A 16,466-nucleotide genomic window follows, 5' to 3' on the forward strand; every position below is an offset into this window, starting at 1 on the left:
ATCACCGTGGAGAACTCAAACCGATGCACCAAATGCAATGGCAAGGGCACACGGAGTGCCCAAGTCCTTCTCTCCCAAATCCCACCAAAGCAACTAATGCTAGGGAGGAAAATGAGAGGAAGAACGAAAGAAGAACACGAAGAACTCCAGGATCTAGATCCAAGGGGTTCCCCTCACTTAGAGGAGAAAGTGATTGGTGGAAACGCGGATCTAGATCTCCTCTCTCTTTTCCCTCAAGAACTAGCAAGAATCATTGGAGGGATTGAGAGTTAGCAAGCTTGAAGAAGGTCAACAATGGGGGAAGAACACGAGCTCAAAGGATAAAGTTCATTGGGGAAGAAGACCCCCTTTTATAGGTGGGGAAAAATCCAACCGTTATGCTCACAGCCCGCACCGAGCGGTACTACCGCTCCAAGGAGCGGTACTACCGCTAGGGCGGTAGTAGCCCTTTGAAACACAACAACGAGGAGGCATAAAAGCCAGAAGAACCGCCGGAGCGGTAGTACCGCTTGACCTCACGGTACTACTGCTAGGGGTAGCGGTACTACTGCTAAGGGTAGCGGTACTACTGCTTGCGAGCGATACTAAAAAATTACATATGTGCCTACCACCGCTGGACTTGTGACGAGTTTTTGGTCCCGAGCGGAAGTAGCCACGGAAGTAGCCGCGGTAGTACTGCTCCAAGCGGTAGTACCGCTCCCAAGAGCGGTAGTAAAAAATTACATCCGCTCCTATCCGCGGTAGTACCGCTGCAGCCTTTTCAGAACACCAAAACTACCACAACTTCTGCAAACGGACTCCGAATTCGACGAAACCAAATTTGTTGGAAAGCTAGCGACAAGGGCTAACACAATCTTGAAATAAATACCAATAAGAAGCAAATGAGAAAAGTCCCAAAATAAAAAGGTGAGAACCCTTTCTCGGAAAAGACCGGTAAAACCTCCAACACCGAAAACATCATAGAAGACGCATGCAAACTCCGTTTTCGATGAACTCAAGCTTGTCATCAAGATGACCATAAGCTCTATGACTCACAAAGAGAACCAAATAAGAACCAAGAAACATGATGCAAGGATGCAATGGTTTGAGCTCTCGACGAACGATAAGATCAAGCTACTCACTTGAGAGCCCCCCTTGATAGTACGGCAATCGATCCTATAACCCGGTCTCCCAACTACCATCATGAGACCGGTAAAATAGAAAACCTATCAAGGGTAAACCTTTGCCTTGCACATGATCCACTTGAGCTAGATGATGACGATCTTGACTCCCTCAAGTTGGACCACCTTTCTTGATTGCGTTGGCTCGATGAAGACTAGTTGATTGCTCCCCCATAATCCACTATGGGTGAGCCACTCTTCCGCACATCTTCACAAGTCCATTGTCACCACAATGGATGGCAAGCTTCAAGCATTTGATCTCTTCGTGATGCTTCACTTGAATTTGCACACTGCAACCTAACCCCACAAAGAACTCTCACGAAGACCATGGGTTAGTACACAAAGCGTAATGGACAATGCTTACCATACCATGGGATCACTTGATCCCTCTGTACATCTTGTACGCTTTGTGTGTTGATCAACTTGATTCACTCTTGATGTAGTCTTGATCAACCTTGATTCTTTCCAACTCTCTTCATTTGGATGATGTCTTGAAGGTAAACATGAATGATCAAACAATCTTCTTCTTTAAGACATGCTTGCAATAAGCTTAACTCTCAAATGACCAATCTTTGGATAATTCCTTGAATAGCACCTTGGTCGACACAAACTCTCCTTCAAACCAATACATGTACTCCAAGAAAAGCCTATGGACAAAACCTTCAAATATAACTCAAGGCAACCATTAGTCCATAGAGATTGTCATCAATTACCAAAACCAAACATGGGGGCACCGCATGTTCTTTCAACAAGTCACCACTTACATGGTCACCAACTCAAAATTTGTTTCAACGAGAATCTGCCTCGATAATTAGACTTGCACCACCTATCATCGTAGCTTTATTGCAATATGTTCAGAAGTGTGTGTCGCCGCCACCTGCTCTCATGTATGGGCACAAGAAGTGCAGCTTACTAGATGTGAGTGGTTCTTCCCTTTTTGCGCCGAGAGGCAATAGAAGTGATATGATTCATGTTCAAGCAGCAAAGGAATTGGATGATATGTTTGTTATTGGCAATCTTAGTGCTCAACAATATTTGGGTCAGTGGATAGTTTTCAAGTCACAAAAAAGGCTCCACAAGGTAGTATTAGTGGCAGATCAACCCATTTCTAGTATGCATTATAAGTTACTAAAACGGCCATGGGATGTAGGAGATTGGAGTTTTGGTTGTTCTAGGTTCTACCTATTGACAATAGGATGGGCTAAGTGGTCACACACAAATGGAATTGACACAAGTAGCAAGCTACTTGTTACAGCTCATGTTGTCATGGCTAGCTTATTTGCTGGTATCTGGTACAGTTCGGAGGAATTACTGACATTTCCGTGGAATCCTGAACAGCAAGCAATTTCTGGTCCCAAGTACCTAGCTAGCATTGAAGTAACTGCAGCTATTTGTGTTCGACCCCTCAGTTGTTTATGGACTTCAGTTGAGTTGAAAGCCTGGTCTCCACCAGTGCGGCATGTTCCTGGTCACCATTACATGCGACTAATGATTTGGAGGATAACTGAAGATAAACCTATTACTGCATGTTTGGTTATGCTACAGACCACTGAATTTTCTTCCACAGAAATGAGCTCATGGCAGATATCTAGTTTCAACATCACTGTCAGTATCCCAGCTGATTACTCCTCTGCATGCTCTGTTCCTGACAATACATACCTGCAGTCTGTGTCCGAGTGCTATCCTGTTAAGATGGTGATCAGTAAATATTGTCATGCTAGTGTTTCTCACTTGATGGTATGGAGGATTGCTTGGGTGTTCTGTTCACTGTCTACTATCGAGGATTGCAACTTCCAGTGTCCAGCCTTTATAAAATTGACTCATTGGTTTGTACTGACTCAACCAAATGCCTTGCTTCCGATTGTGATTCCTTGGGTGCTAACTTTCCAAGCTTCGCAAGTGACTTTGGATCCAGGTGACAGTCTATTGATTCCTGCTGCATATGTTATTGTTACCATCACATTCTGGAGACACTTCAAACTGGGCATACTTTCTCCATTGCATTACAAGGATTTGAGCTTCTGGAGATATTTAAGTGTGGACCAGATGAGCTAAAAACTGGGCATGTTATTCAGTCTGGTCTGGGGCATATCCAATGGAAGATTGCATGGTCGCTTAACTTGAAAAACTTAAATATTGTCAGCCAGTCCGAGCAAAACATTCTTGCCACAACATACCCTAAGTTGTATTTTCTGTGGCACCCAGGCGATGTCCTAGTACAACATATCCTCTTGGTGGAGGTCAGCTGCCTAAACTGCAAAAGGCTCATTGTAGAAGCTGCTACACAATATAATTTTGAATGTTTTGCTTGGGAATTTACATGGTCACTTCACTCAGTGTGTTGTGCTGGCATGGAAAATATTGTACCATTTCAGTTCTCTATTTCTATTGCCATGAGGAGCTTCCGGAGCCTTGAGTTTTGTCAAGGGAAGTTGTCATGGGATCCGGGCATCGGGGCCCTTCTCTATTTCTTCGGATTTTTTGCTCAAACTGAAGTAATAGGAAGGAGGAATCTTGCAGCTCCAGCTTTCTACTCAGACAATGCATGTGTCGACCACCCCTACTACCTCGACGCATTTTGTGACCAAGTGAACATCAGCGACGACTACTTCCTTGAGCAAGTCGGCGTTTTCTGCTCCCTCAATCTCGCCAAGTTCCGCCTCAACTACGCCACCCACCGCGACCTGGGCGAAATCATGAAGCATCAAGTAACATGGGATCCAGGAGGTTCGACATGGCATCGGCTTGAGGTCAAGCCGGATTTCAAGGAAGGGGGAATGTTAGCGACCGCCCCTACTCTCGTCATGGGCTGGACTATTGGGCGCGCATATTGGGCCTGGGCTACTGGAAGGCAGCGACTACAAATACAAGTGAACAGGCTACGGACTACTCGGCTAGGATTTGGACGGCTTCGGCCTCCTCTGCTTCTGTATCTTCTTCCTCTCGTGTTCCTCTCCTCCTCTGTACTAGCTAAACCTTGGTGAATCCATGGCTTGTAGTTCAAATCCTTGAGCAATTGATCTCTGTACTAGTGTGTTGCTAACATTCTTCCATCCTGTTGCATACAAATCCCATTTGAACAACATATTAATTCGGAACTTAATATATCTAATGCATATATTTAAACAACATTTCAAATTCAAAGACAACGCAGAGCCCAAATGAAGTAATTATACAAATAAAACATGACAAAATGCACAACAATCAAGTGACGTGAAGTTGCCACAAGTGCTAAGCAAGATCATCTAGAGTTGGCGATGAGTTTCTTGCTTCTCGATCCCATGTTGTGAGGAATCTTTGGATCATGGTTGCTTCATGTTCTGGCTCCACATGTTCCCCATTGTAGACGCACCTAAGGTCCCCCCGCTGACCTTTCTCATCCTCAATGATCATGTTTGTGCAAGATTGTACTTGTTGTCATGATATCCCACAATATCTTTGGGTTTCAATGCTCAACGGGGTCACCTAATATTGCAAAGAAAGCATGAAGCACCCCAAAAACTCTCTCAACATTCTTTCACATAGATTTTTTTCACTTTGTAAAGTGAGATTTCTTGTTGCCCTCCGAATGTTCAATTGCCTTCACAAATGTGACCCATGAAGGGTAGATGCCATCATCAAGGTAGTAGCCAATGTTGTACAGTTGTACTTGTTGTGGGAATCATTGGGCTTTTAGCCCATTTATTGTTACCAATAATTTTTGATAATCCTAGAGGCCCATGTGGCCCATTCATGCATGACAAGGGTTGTATGAAGTTTAGTCCCACCCTGGTTGGGGAGGAGGCTTTGGACCAACATATAAGGTTGGATGGTCTCACACACCCCTAAGAGACTGAGAAGAGGGCACATACACGTGTGCTCCTCCTCCGTCACCCATCTGACACGTGCGTTGTGAATGAGCCAAGCCAGGTAGTCATTTCTCTTCCTCTCCCTGGTGGGCCAGTTGCAACCCATCTATAAGGGCGATCCTCCATAGACACCAACGTATTATCTCGCATGCCTCTGGGTTCCAAACGTTGTGTCACCTGCCACTTTCCCATCTTGCTCCTTGGCGCACACCTTGAAGAGAGACAACTTGCCTTTGAAACCCTCCCTCTTGTGATCTTGTACGGCAGAGAGGTGGTCACGGTTTTTGGGAGCACTTTCATGCGACTACTGGATTCTTCATCACCGTGGTTGTGGACGACAACTTCCCGACGTCAATAACCTCCTCAAAGACATGGCGATCTATGCACCTGGTTCTTCTTCCACCACGTCGTACGTTCTCATATCCCTTATGTTAGGGATTGTTTCTGGATCTCGTGCCAACAATCGATATGGATATGATGTTTGTCTTTTCTGTATCCGATTGGATGACTAGTTACATCACTATGCTTCTTGATTCGGTTATCGTGGTTATCATGTCTTACTACTATTTTCCTAGATTCAACTTATTGGAAATGTTCAAATCTTCAACACTCGTGACCATTGAGTGTTGGGGAACGCACTAATTTCAAAAAAAAAAATCCTACACACACGCAAGATCTATCATGGTGATGCATAGCAACGAGAGGGGAAGAGTCTTGTCCACGTACCCTCGTATACCGTAAGCAGAAGCGTTATGACAATGCGGTTGATGTAGTCATACGTCTTCATGATCCGACCGATCCTAGTACTAAAAGTACGGCACCTCCGCGATCTGCACACGTTCGGCTCGGTGACATCCCACGAACTCTCAATCCAGCTGAGTGTCGAGGAAGAGCTTCGTCAGCATGACGGCGTGATGACGGTGATGATGAACCTACCGGCGCAGGGCTTCTCCTAAGCACTATGACGATATGACCAAGGTGGATTATGATGGAGGGGGGCACCGCACACGGCTAAGGGATCAATGATCAACTTGTGTGTCCTAGGGTGCCCCTGCCCCCGTATATAAAGGAGCAAGGGGGGAGGTCGGTCGGCCCTTAGGGCGCGCCAAGGAGGGGAGGACTCCTCCTCCTAGTAGGAGTAGGACTCCCCCTTTCCTAGTCCAACTAGGAGGAGGAAGGGATAAGGAAAGGGGGGCGCCGCCCCCCTTCCCTAGTCCAATTCGGACTAGAGGGGGAGGGGCGTGCGACCCTTCCTTGGCCGGCCCTCTCTCTCTCCACTAAGGCACATGTGGCCCATTAGTTCCCCGAGGGGGTTCCGGTAACCCTCCGGCACTCCGATTTTCTCCGAAATCACTCGGAACACTTCCGGTGTCCGAATATAGCCGTCCAATATATCAATCTTTATGTCTCAGCCATTTCAAGACTCCTCGTCATGTCCGTGATCACATCCTGGACTCCGAAATATCTTCGGTACATCAAAACACATAAACTCATAAAACCGATCGTCACCGAACGTTAAGCGTGTGGATCCTACGGGTTCGAGAACTATGTATACATGACCGAGACATGTCTCCGGTCAATAACCAATAGCGGAACTTGGATGTTCATATTGGCTCCCACATATTCTACGAAGATCTTTATCGATCAAATTGCATAACGATATACGTTGTTCCCTTTGTCATCGGTATGTTACTTGCCCGAGATTCGATCGTCGGTATCTCAGTACCTAGTTCAATCTCGTTACCGGCAAGTCTCTTTACTCATTCCATAATGCATCATCCCGTAACTAACTCATTAGTCACATTGCTTGCAAGGCTTATAGTGATGTGCATTACCGAAAGGGCCCAAAGATAACTCTCTGATACTCGGAGTGACAAATCCTAATCTCAATCTATGCCAACTCAACAAACACCATGGAGACACCTGTAAATCATCTTTATAGTCACCCAGTTACGTTGTGACGTTTGATATCACACTAAGTGTTCCTCCGGTATTCAGGAGTTGCATGATCTCATAGTTATAGGAACATGTATAAGTTATGGAGAAAGCAATAGCAACAAACTAAGCGATCATCGTGCTAAGCTAACGGATGGATCAAGTCAATCACATCATTCTCTAATGATGTGATCCCGTTAATCAAATGACAACTCATGTCTATGGTTAGGAACCATCATTGATTCAACGAGCTAGTCAAGTAGAGGCATACTAGTGACTTTCTGTTTGTCTATGTATTCACACATGTACTAAGTTTCCGGTTAATACAATTCTAGCATGAATAATAAACATTTATCATGATATAAGGAAATATAAATAACAACTTTATTATTGCCTCTAGGGTATATTTCCTTCATTGAGAACATAGTTGCAAGGTGGAGTTTGGCCGGCAACAAACCTTGCGAATAGAGGAGATCTCTGCAGAACATTGATGTCATTGTGAGAGTCAGGCTCCAAAGTACGATGTAATTGCTTCAAGAATTATGGTTGGATCATGGCAAGGCCCTCTATATGGCCCATGCCATGTGGCATGACAAATCTTTCATGTCCAATGCATCAATCAATGGGTTCAAACATCCTTGGCCATCCGATTCACCTAGAGCCATGAGCCTTGCATGTCTTCATCATTGGGTGCCCTTAAGTACTCTGGTACAAAATTCTCGATCACGACTTACTTGAATCTAATCACACACTCGAGGATGATATCTTCTCCAATGCGAATGTACTCACGATGTAGTCAATCGCAATTCCATATGCAAGCACTCACACTACCACGGTATACTTCATCAATGGAGTTGAATCACTCCAAGAATTAAATCTTGCAGCTAAGTGGATGGGTGTTGGATGGTAGAATGCTGACTCGTAATTTGAGTTGTCAGAACTAACAACATAAATGAGGAGTGAATTATGTGACTCCTCGTCACAAAGATTTACTACAATCATTTAGCTTCAGACAACGGATTTGGTACATGTCAAGGATAATCACCTGTCGATGTAGACATGTAGTAGAATCAATTTATTGGCAGTTGGATGTCGATGGGCACAATTGTGCATTTTCACTTCTTTGTTGCGATGAACCGGTTCATCGGATACTCCGAGGACAAAATGGATTTGGGAGCCAAGGAATTTCTGAAACACAACTTTATATGCCATCAATTAAGTTGTTCTCCCTTCCCTGTCATGACCTCTACCAATCGGCATCATATTCTCCGGTTTGGCCATTATACTTACCATAGAATCCATACCTTCTCTACTCCTCCTACCTTTGAACAAAGTTGGGAATCCATATCATCTCTGTCCATCACCCATCACCACAAGATGGGCATGTAACAAATGTAAAGTACTCTCCCCGTTCCAAATCAATTGAAGTTCTAGTTTTGTCCAAAGTCAAACTTGTTTAAGTTTGACTGTTTCTATAGAAAAATATACCAACATCTACAACATCAAATTAGTTCGCACCATATATATTTGATGCAACAAGTTCAACCCAGGACAAATCTATAACTTCATTTTATCTGGAGCAGAGGGAGTAATTTAGTAGAGGTTGATTACAAAACACATAGAAGTTTCTCAAGGAATTTTAAAAATGTTACTTGCAACAGAAGCTTTGTACCCAAACGACGACATTGAGAAGCTTCGTACCCAAGCTTCGAGGTTGGATTTGCAGATTGAGCCGGAACAGCCCCAACGCCACAAGCATATCGGCGGCGATGTTCTTAGCAGCAACATCTGGCTGCAGACGCTGCGATCAAAATTCAGAAGAGCCCTGGGCATTCCGGCTTTTCCAATGAAAAGCTCCCAATTAATTCAAAAAAATCTGGCTCCAGACGTTGCGATCATGGAGGTAATGAATTCAAAAAATGTTACGCAGTTTTGGCCTTTTGGGAGATGCTAACACTATGTAGAAGTTCATGCTCTAGTCAATCCAACCAAAAGACCGATTTGATGGAAGAGATTATTAGGCAATACATTTATACGTCAACACACCGAACGTCAAATTTCTTGATTCTTTGCTACCATACTTTAGGTGAAGAAGAACATGTTCCTGTACGCCTAGCTTTATGGAAAGCAAAGCAGTATGCCTACTGATCTCTCAAGAGAGAGCATCCAGTTCCGTTCTCCACTTACATTTCTCATCATCATGTATACTACAATCCTGCCAGCTGCCATTTTGGCTGGATCTGCCCTTTTTTTTTCACCAGCTACTTTAACCCATATAAGTACACTTGTTCTTAGAAGATTAGCTAGCTGCTCATCTTACCACTTACCACCTGCTGCACATATCTGGAGTGGAGGCAAACATGGTACACTAGTGATCTCACCAGTATTCAGTTTCATTTTCAGTCAAGCAAATCGGATTCTCATCACATCTGAATTCTTAGTTAGTCCTCCTTTCATGTTTGTTTGTACTTACGTTCTTCTGTAAACATTCCTTAAAAATTCTAAAAAGCTAGCCTTGTTTTGTCCCGAGAAAATATATAGATTTTGGTTTAAAAAAAGCATTCACTCCGTTGCTGAAATTCCAAGCTGCACCGTTTGTTTCAGCAGCAGCAGCAGCCGCCGCCGCCTCCGAGGAAGATGGTCGCGTCCAAGAAGCTCATGAAGGTCGGGCCTTGGGGCGGCACCGGGGGCAACCCGTGGGACGACGGCGGGCACACCGGGATCCGCGGCGTCACCCTGTCGTACGACCACCGCTGCGTCGTCTCCATCGCCGTGGAGTACGACAGGAGCGGCCTTGCCGTCCCCGGCGAGCGGCACGGCGGCGCCGGAGGCAACCACACCACCCAGGTTGGTACTTGGTACGTACGTCGATACACTCGATCGGCAAGATCACCTTCACAGCCGTGCTTTTTCTTGACTGGACTGCTGCGTGCGTATGCGTAGATCAAGCTGAGCTTCCCGGACGAGCACCTGACAGCCGTGAGCGGCCGGTACGGCGCGGTGGCGCCCGGCGGCTCGCCGGTGATCCGGTCGCTGGCGTTCAGGACGGAGCGCGCGGCGTACGGGCCGTTCGGCGCCGCGGAGGGCACGCCGTTCGAGTTCGCGGTGGAGGGCGGCGTGATCGTGGGGTTGTGCGGGCGGAGCGGCTGGCAGCTGGACGCCGTCGGGATGTACGTGACGCCGCTGCGGCCGGAGAAGCTGTATGATAAGGTGCAGAAGCTGGGGCTCATGGCCTACCGCTCGGTCATGCACCGTCTCGGGCCGGCGCCGGCGCCGCCGCAGGACGAGCTGCCGGAGGCGAGAGTGCAGCATCAGCATCAGAACGGCAGTGTGGTTCAGACAAGTCGCAAGAATTACTAGTGGTCACTGGTCAGTGTGTCATTAGCTAGAATGGCAAATTCATGGCTGCATCTCTGTTGTGCATATGATTGATTCAGCTACTCCCTCCGTTCCAAATTACTCGTAGTGGTTTTAGTTCAAATTTGTACTAAAACCACGACGAATAATTTGAAATGGAAGGGGTAGTATATATGAAACCAAAAATATATGCTTAATACAGGAGATTTACTACGGCCACAATGACTTTAACACGTCACCGGTATTTAAACAGTTGGAGTTTGACCGGCTTAAGCTTACGCCAACGTTGTCAACATTTTCGGACCCTCTCGCTGCTTTTCTTTTTTTTTGAGAATACGTCAATGGCGTATCATATTTTAATAGAAGATAGAAAACGTATTTACAAGATGTGTGGCACGAATGCGAACATTCAGTGCACACGATTACACCAACACCAACCCCACCCAAGAGAAATTTAGACTAAGTCCTCACAAAACGTTGTAACCTTCCAACACCGCCCACTGCTTGCCGCCATTCTCTACCTCTCGTAAGGTACAAATGACGAGCTCCGAAGGTGCCTTTTGCGGTTCCATCCTATTGAAGACACTCGCGTTCCTTTGCTTCCACAACGCCCATAGGACCGCGGTTACCAAGGTGTCAAAGCCTCTCCTATCCGCCCCTTGGAAGCTCTGTCTCATTCTTAACCACCACTACAGAGTAGTCTCAGTGGAGGACCCTCTCGCTGTCAGATGAGGAGGATAATGATCCCAAACATGATGACAAGCAATTTTTTTTTTGCGAATATGATGACACGCATTTCTTCCACCTGGTTAATGACACAACCAAAGTAGACTTAACTGATACTGTACATGATACCCCCTTCAATCCATATTAATTGGCATTGGTCTAGTACAACTTTAGTACAAAGTTATACTAAACCCGTGTCAATTAATTTGGATATAGGAGGGAGTACCATGTTATGTGAGCTTATAGCGTGTGTAACAAAAAACAAGTGTACTTCAGCAAAGAGGATGAAGGTTTCTAAATTTGATAATGGTTCATCATGAAAGGCATATGCTTCGAAATTGTAGAAGTCTTGGGTACTTGGCTAAGCACAAACGCATTGCGATTATGTAAGGGATAATGTGTTAGGCTTTCTGGGTATAATCAAGCCAGGTAAACATGATTTCCAGACACGTGATCTAGACCTTTTTCGTGAGGCCATGATTGTGTATGGCATGTTTTATCCGTCTGGGAGGTCCGTAGAAGTTTGTTGGGCATCCACTCGACATTGGAACTTTTATTAGGTGAATATCATATTAAGTTTCACTTTCGAAATAAGTCTGGTAATTTCCTATGGAGCCTGATGGCCATTTATGGCGCCGCTCAAGAGGAGTTTAAGTCTGCTTTTCTTACAGAATCCCTCCTTAGTAAGTCACCCTGGTTCAAATTTGAACTAGTGATTGAAAAGATTCTAAAGAGTATCAACTAGAGAGTCCCTGTAAGTGAAAACACCTTCCTTGACTTTTGAGATCGGTCCCAAGATCATCTTTGAGGTTTCCAAAGAGCTAACACGACCATACTATCCTTCGATCAGATGACCACATATGATGCTCTTCGCCTGGGCATCAAATTGTAGTTGCCTTTTGACTTCACTGCAGGGGTTTGATAGTTGGGTTAACCTTGCAAGTAATCTACCGCAGTGAAAGAAAGCAGAAAAGGCTTGTATTATGTTGTTGCTACTAGGGATAAAAACATGACTGCGTAGTTGTCCTTTGAACGCATGGTGAAGACAATATATCATCTACTTCATGTCATCTTACTTATTGCAATACTCTATTTTTACTTAATACTTTAAGATGTATGCTCGATATATAGCAGTCTTGGGTTGAGTATTACATATAGATGCAGTTGGATAATGGTCTATCGATATTGGGATGTGATGCTCATAAATTGAAAGAGCGTTTATCAACTAGAGGGGGAGGGGTGAATGGGAGGGTTTTATCAAATTCTTTGAAAGAAGCTAATTCCTCGAAGAAGAATAGAGTAAACAGTCGCATGCAAAATAGTCCAAAACAAAGTTATGTAAAATAGATCAAGGCAGGTAAACTAACTTAGAGTAAGCTAGACAGAAGACAAAACTAAACATGATATAAGGTAGTGCAAAGCATTAGATGCATTTACATAAATATTGCAATTTAATCGATATGCAACTGTAATTTGTTCACCACACCATGCTATATTTTCAAGAGAAACCGCTAGTGAACCTCCGGATCTCGGTCCAAGCAACACTTTCTTTTAGTTTTTCTGATTACTTTCTTGTTACAATTCATTCTTCCATACACTCATTCTTTTTCATATTTGTAACTAGCAAAACTAGTGAGATTGACAATCTTAATAGTATCGTTGGAGCCAACATAATGTTGTATCTATATGTGCAGGTGTTATCATTGGTTGTGTACTCAAACTCCCTTTGGTTCAACAAACCCTTACTTGGGGGCCTAAAACCCTCCTAGTTTGGGATGGAGGGAGCTGATTTATCTCAGGAGTTTTGCGGGAATGACGTTTTTAAGACCCGAGGGAGACTGTGATATAAGAATGAAGTAGATGCAAGAGCTTAAGTTTAGGGATGTCCAAGGCAACCCGAAAATTTCTCGATCAACAATCATCAGTTAGTTTTGTTTGGAAATAGACCAGGACGAAATCCCTGCACGGCTTGTGGCATCTCCTGTGTTGGTTTTCAATATTTTGGGTGTGGTGTTCATTGGTTGCAAATTCACAAAAATATAGTTAGAATGATAGACGTGGCACTCTTAGTTAACTTTTTGTATCATAGTATAATGGAAGAGTTTGGCGACTTATCCAGATAGTTACGATTATATGGCTTGTTTTCCAGAATAATCGGAATCTGTAGTTTCCAAGGTAATATTTTCGTTATGGAGTCAGAGACTTTGTATAACGTCACATGTTTGTGTTATTTCAATGTTGGAAATTTTAAGATCAAGCAGACCAGAAGATAAATAGAAGATGCAGCATGTGCAAATCCAACAGCAGGCACCACCAATTTTAACAAGCAGCGATCACCAGTGCAAATCAAACAATAATTATAGATCGACACAAACCATCCTTCTAACACTGTCAGGGTACAAACTAGGGCGGGTTTGTAACATGGTTCCTCCAAGGGTCTCACTTATGACTCAAAACTGTCGGAACAGACATGGTAACATGTGCGCTGAAAGGCAATCTCAATGAGTTTACAGCTTAGTTGGCTGCCTGTTCTTCTTCTTGATTCCAGACTTGGAAACCTGGAGGCTGCGGTACACGGCGCTCAGCCTTGCAAGGGCCGGCTTGGTCAGATCAGGCCTGTAGTAGTTGTCGCAGACCTAGAGAACAGAAGAACAACCCGTTAAAGCCAAAACAATTCTCAGGGCATCTTCAAGTCAAAAGGTAATGAAATTATCTTCCAATTAAGCACAATACATTATGTAGATGAATAACAGGAAAACTGATCCGAAGGTTGAGCTCAGAAGCCAAGCGTAAAAATAATATTTCATCGGTGAACCAATTGATCGGTTGGTTTCCTTATGAGTTACGACTCGTCACAGCAATACCTTAAACCAGTAGTCAAACCACAGCAAACAGTGTGTAGTTCAAACTCAGAAGCCAAGCGTAAATGAATATTTCACTGAAAGAACCCAATTGATCGGTTGGGACTTCTGAAGTGTTACGGCTCATCACAGCAAACAAATGGGTCAGCAACAAAACACAAACACACAAATAAAACAGATACTGTAACAAGTTCTGCTCAGAAGCCAAGCGTAAAAGAATATTTCACTGAAGAACCCAATTGATCAGCTGGGTCTTCTGAAGTGTTACGGCTCATCACAGCAAATATTTGGTCAGCAAAATCAACACACAAACACACAAATAAAACAGATCCTTTAACAAGTAAAGCTCAGAAGCCAAGCGTAAAAGAATATTTCACTGAAGAACCCAATTGATCAGCTGGGTCTTCTGAAGTGTTACGGCTCATCACAGCAAATATTTGGTCAGCAAAATCAAAACACAAACACACAAATAAAACAGATCCTTTAACAAGTAAAGCTCAGAAGCCAAGCGTAAAAGAATATTTCACTGAACGACCCAATTGATCGGTTGGGACTTCTGAAGTGTTACGGCTCATCAAAGCAAAAAAATGTTCAGCAACAAAATACAAACACACAAATAAAAGAGATTCTCTACCAGTTCAGCTCAGAAGCCAAGCGTAAATTAGTATTTCATTGAAGGGCCAATTGATCGGTTGGGACTTCTGAAGTGTTACGGCTCATCACAGCAAAAAAATATTCAGCAACAAAATACAAACACACAAATAAAACAGATTCTCTACCAGTTCAGCTCAGAAGCCAAGCGTAAATTAGTATTTCATTGAAGGGCCAATTGATCGGTTGGGACTTCTGAAGTGTTACGGCTCATCACAGCAAAATTTTGTTCAGCAACAAAATACAAACACAAATAAAACAGATTCTCCAACAGTACAGATGAGAAGCCATGCGTAAATTAGTATTTCACTGAAGGACCAATTGAACGGTTGGGCTTATTATGAGTTACGACTCACCAAAGCAAAAAACTTGTTGGCAACAAAACACAAACACAAAAATAAAATAGATTCTTTAACAAGTTAGCTAAGAAGCCAAGTATATAAAATAGTATTCACTGAAGAACCAATTGATCAGTTGGTTTTCTAATGTTTACGTCTCATAACAGCAAAATCATAGGGTGGCTAATTAAACACAAACATACAAAAAAAAACCTAGCAGGTTCAGCTCAGAAGCCAAGCGTTAATGATATTTCATCGAATAACCAATTGATCACTTGGTATTCTTATTGTTACGGCTCATCACAGCAATACATTGGCTCACCAATGAAACCCAAAGACCAAAACAGACTTAACTTGACAGAGATACATCTTAAATCTTACGGTACATGTGTAAAGCATGTGAACAGACAAGAGTTGTAGCTTAGAATCCAAGCATAAGTGGAATTCAAGTACAAAGGGCTGGAGTTAATACCTGGTTCTTGACGGACTTGGCCATCTTGCGGAACTCCTTGCGCATCAGAGTCTTGTGCTGGAGCTTGGCAGGGGTGTTCTGCTTCTTGGTCTTGGTCGTGGACAGGACGACAGCCTTGTCCTCTCCTGCAGAGGGCTGGACCGCCACGGTCTTGCTGTTCGCCAAGCCTGAAAACCACATCAACACAACAACAAGTTAGCTCCTTGCAGACACACTCACAAACACATCAATTGGGTAAAAAACAGAGCAAAGAGCTACGGACCCGAGAACTTGTAGGAGTGGACATTGTAGAGGTTGTTGGGCTCCTTGCTGAACTGCACCTTGGCGTTGCTGTTGCCGAACTGCTTGATCAAGAAGCAGTTGTTCTTCTTCACCAGCTCCCAGACCAGAGACCCCGGAACGGTAGTCATTTCCCTAGGCCTACATCACCAAAACAACACCCAAACGTCAGTCAGATCATACAGCTAGCAACAAGCAACAGGAGACAATAATCCTACAGAATCAAGGCACCATTCGACCATTTGACGCAAAAATGGACGCTGATTTACAAGGGGAAACATGGGTTACAAAAAATATACCGCACAAGCATCAGTGAAGCTTGAGCGTCCCAACGACTACTGACAAGTACGAACAGATCTCACTGGCAAGAGGAAATCATAGTGCGCGGTTCTAACGCGGGTTTGGATCTAGCCTAAGGACGAACCGCCTACGCAAAAGAGCTACTCCAAACACTTCCAGCGGAGATGCTATAACAGCGGACGAGATCATGAACCGCGGGACCTAGAACCAGCACGGGTTCGACGGGGTGATGCGGCGACGAATCTAAGCAGGCAGCGATTCGAGCACCTAGATCTGTACACGAGGGACGTGAGGGGAGAAAGAGATCCACCGCTTACCGGAGGTGAGGTCGCCGCGGCGCCGCCTTGGTCTGCTCCGGTGGGTTGGGGGTGGTGGTGGCTGCGGAAGGTTGGAACAGCCCGGAGCTCGGCGCTTTATACTCGGCGGCGGCTCATAAAACCCTAGGTTGGGTGCACGCTTTGTGTGGTCAGTTGGGCCGGAGGCCTCTAGCCCATTTTAGCTTTGAACCCAGCACACATCGGCCCGAACTAAATACTGGC

General features: G+C 44.4%; 2 protein-coding genes and 10 non-coding genes across 14 annotated transcripts; 1 reads left to right on the forward strand and 11 right to left on the reverse strand.

The window, feature by feature from the left end:
* The first annotated feature begins 9,073 nt into the window (after positions 1-9,073).
* Positions 9,074-10,595, forward strand: LOC125530383 (jacalin-related lectin 19). Of its 3 annotated transcripts, none has more exons than XM_048694788.2 (3): positions 9,074-9,306; positions 9,548-9,801; positions 9,887-10,595. In XM_048694788.2, exons 1-3 carry the CDS (start codon positions 9,081-9,083, stop codon positions 10,301-10,303), a joined length of 897 nt encoding a protein of 298 aa, XP_048550745.1. In that variant the 5' UTR covers positions 9,074-9,080; the 3' UTR covers positions 10,304-10,595. The 3 variants fall into 3 exon arrangements, with proteins under 3 accessions (XP_048550745.1, XP_048550749.1, XP_048550747.1); XM_048694792.2 differs by having other exon boundaries at positions 9,168-9,306; positions 9,551-9,790; XM_048694790.2 differs by having other exon boundaries at positions 9,172-9,306; positions 9,548-9,790.
* Positions 10,596-13,316: 2,721 nt separating this feature from the next.
* LOC125530384 (large ribosomal subunit protein eL28z) lies at positions 13,317-16,401 on the reverse strand. The gene is made up of 4 exons (XM_048694793.1): positions 16,245-16,401; positions 15,611-15,768; positions 15,349-15,515; positions 13,317-13,662 (listed from the first exon to the last, which is right to left on the reverse strand). Exons 2-4 carry the CDS (start codon positions 15,756-15,758, stop codon positions 13,534-13,536), a joined length of 444 nt encoding a protein of 147 aa, XP_048550750.1. The 5' UTR covers positions 15,759-15,768; positions 16,245-16,401; the 3' UTR covers positions 13,317-13,533.
* Positions 13,798-13,888, reverse strand: LOC125530390 (small nucleolar RNA R24). Its single transcript, XR_007292914.1, has one exon. It is a non-coding gene; the product is annotated as a small nucleolar RNA R24 (small nucleolar RNA).
* Positions 13,931-14,023, reverse strand: LOC125530394 (small nucleolar RNA R24). The gene has a single exon (XR_007292917.1). It is a non-coding gene; the product is annotated as a small nucleolar RNA R24 (small nucleolar RNA).
* LOC147992372 (small nucleolar RNA R24) lies at positions 14,080-14,171 on the reverse strand. Its single transcript, XR_015614447.1, has one exon. It is a non-coding gene; the product is annotated as a small nucleolar RNA R24 (small nucleolar RNA).
* LOC125530385 (small nucleolar RNA R24) lies at positions 14,230-14,321 on the reverse strand. The gene has a single exon (XR_007292909.2). It is a non-coding gene; the product is annotated as a small nucleolar RNA R24 (small nucleolar RNA).
* LOC125530386 (small nucleolar RNA R24) lies at positions 14,380-14,471 on the reverse strand. Its single transcript, XR_007292910.1, has one exon. It is a non-coding gene; the product is annotated as a small nucleolar RNA R24 (small nucleolar RNA).
* Positions 14,526-14,616, reverse strand: LOC125530393 (small nucleolar RNA R24). Its single transcript, XR_007292916.1, has one exon. It is a non-coding gene; the product is annotated as a small nucleolar RNA R24 (small nucleolar RNA).
* LOC125530391 (small nucleolar RNA R24) lies at positions 14,671-14,761 on the reverse strand. Its single transcript, XR_007292915.1, has one exon. It is a non-coding gene; the product is annotated as a small nucleolar RNA R24 (small nucleolar RNA).
* LOC125530389 (small nucleolar RNA R24) lies at positions 14,814-14,903 on the reverse strand. The gene has a single exon (XR_007292913.1). It is a non-coding gene; the product is annotated as a small nucleolar RNA R24 (small nucleolar RNA).
* Positions 14,958-15,047, reverse strand: LOC125530388 (small nucleolar RNA R24). Its single transcript, XR_007292912.1, has one exon. It is a non-coding gene; the product is annotated as a small nucleolar RNA R24 (small nucleolar RNA).
* Positions 15,099-15,186, reverse strand: LOC125530387 (small nucleolar RNA R24). The gene has a single exon (XR_007292911.1). It is a non-coding gene; the product is annotated as a small nucleolar RNA R24 (small nucleolar RNA).
* Positions 16,402-16,466: the final 65 nt, after the last annotated feature.

This window comes from Triticum urartu, chromosome 1A, assembly GCF_056163025.1.
Source record: "Triticum urartu cultivar PI428250 chromosome 1A, HENAU_Tu73, whole genome shotgun sequence".
NCBI lineage: Eukaryota > Viridiplantae > Streptophyta > Magnoliopsida > Poales > Poaceae > Triticum > Triticum urartu.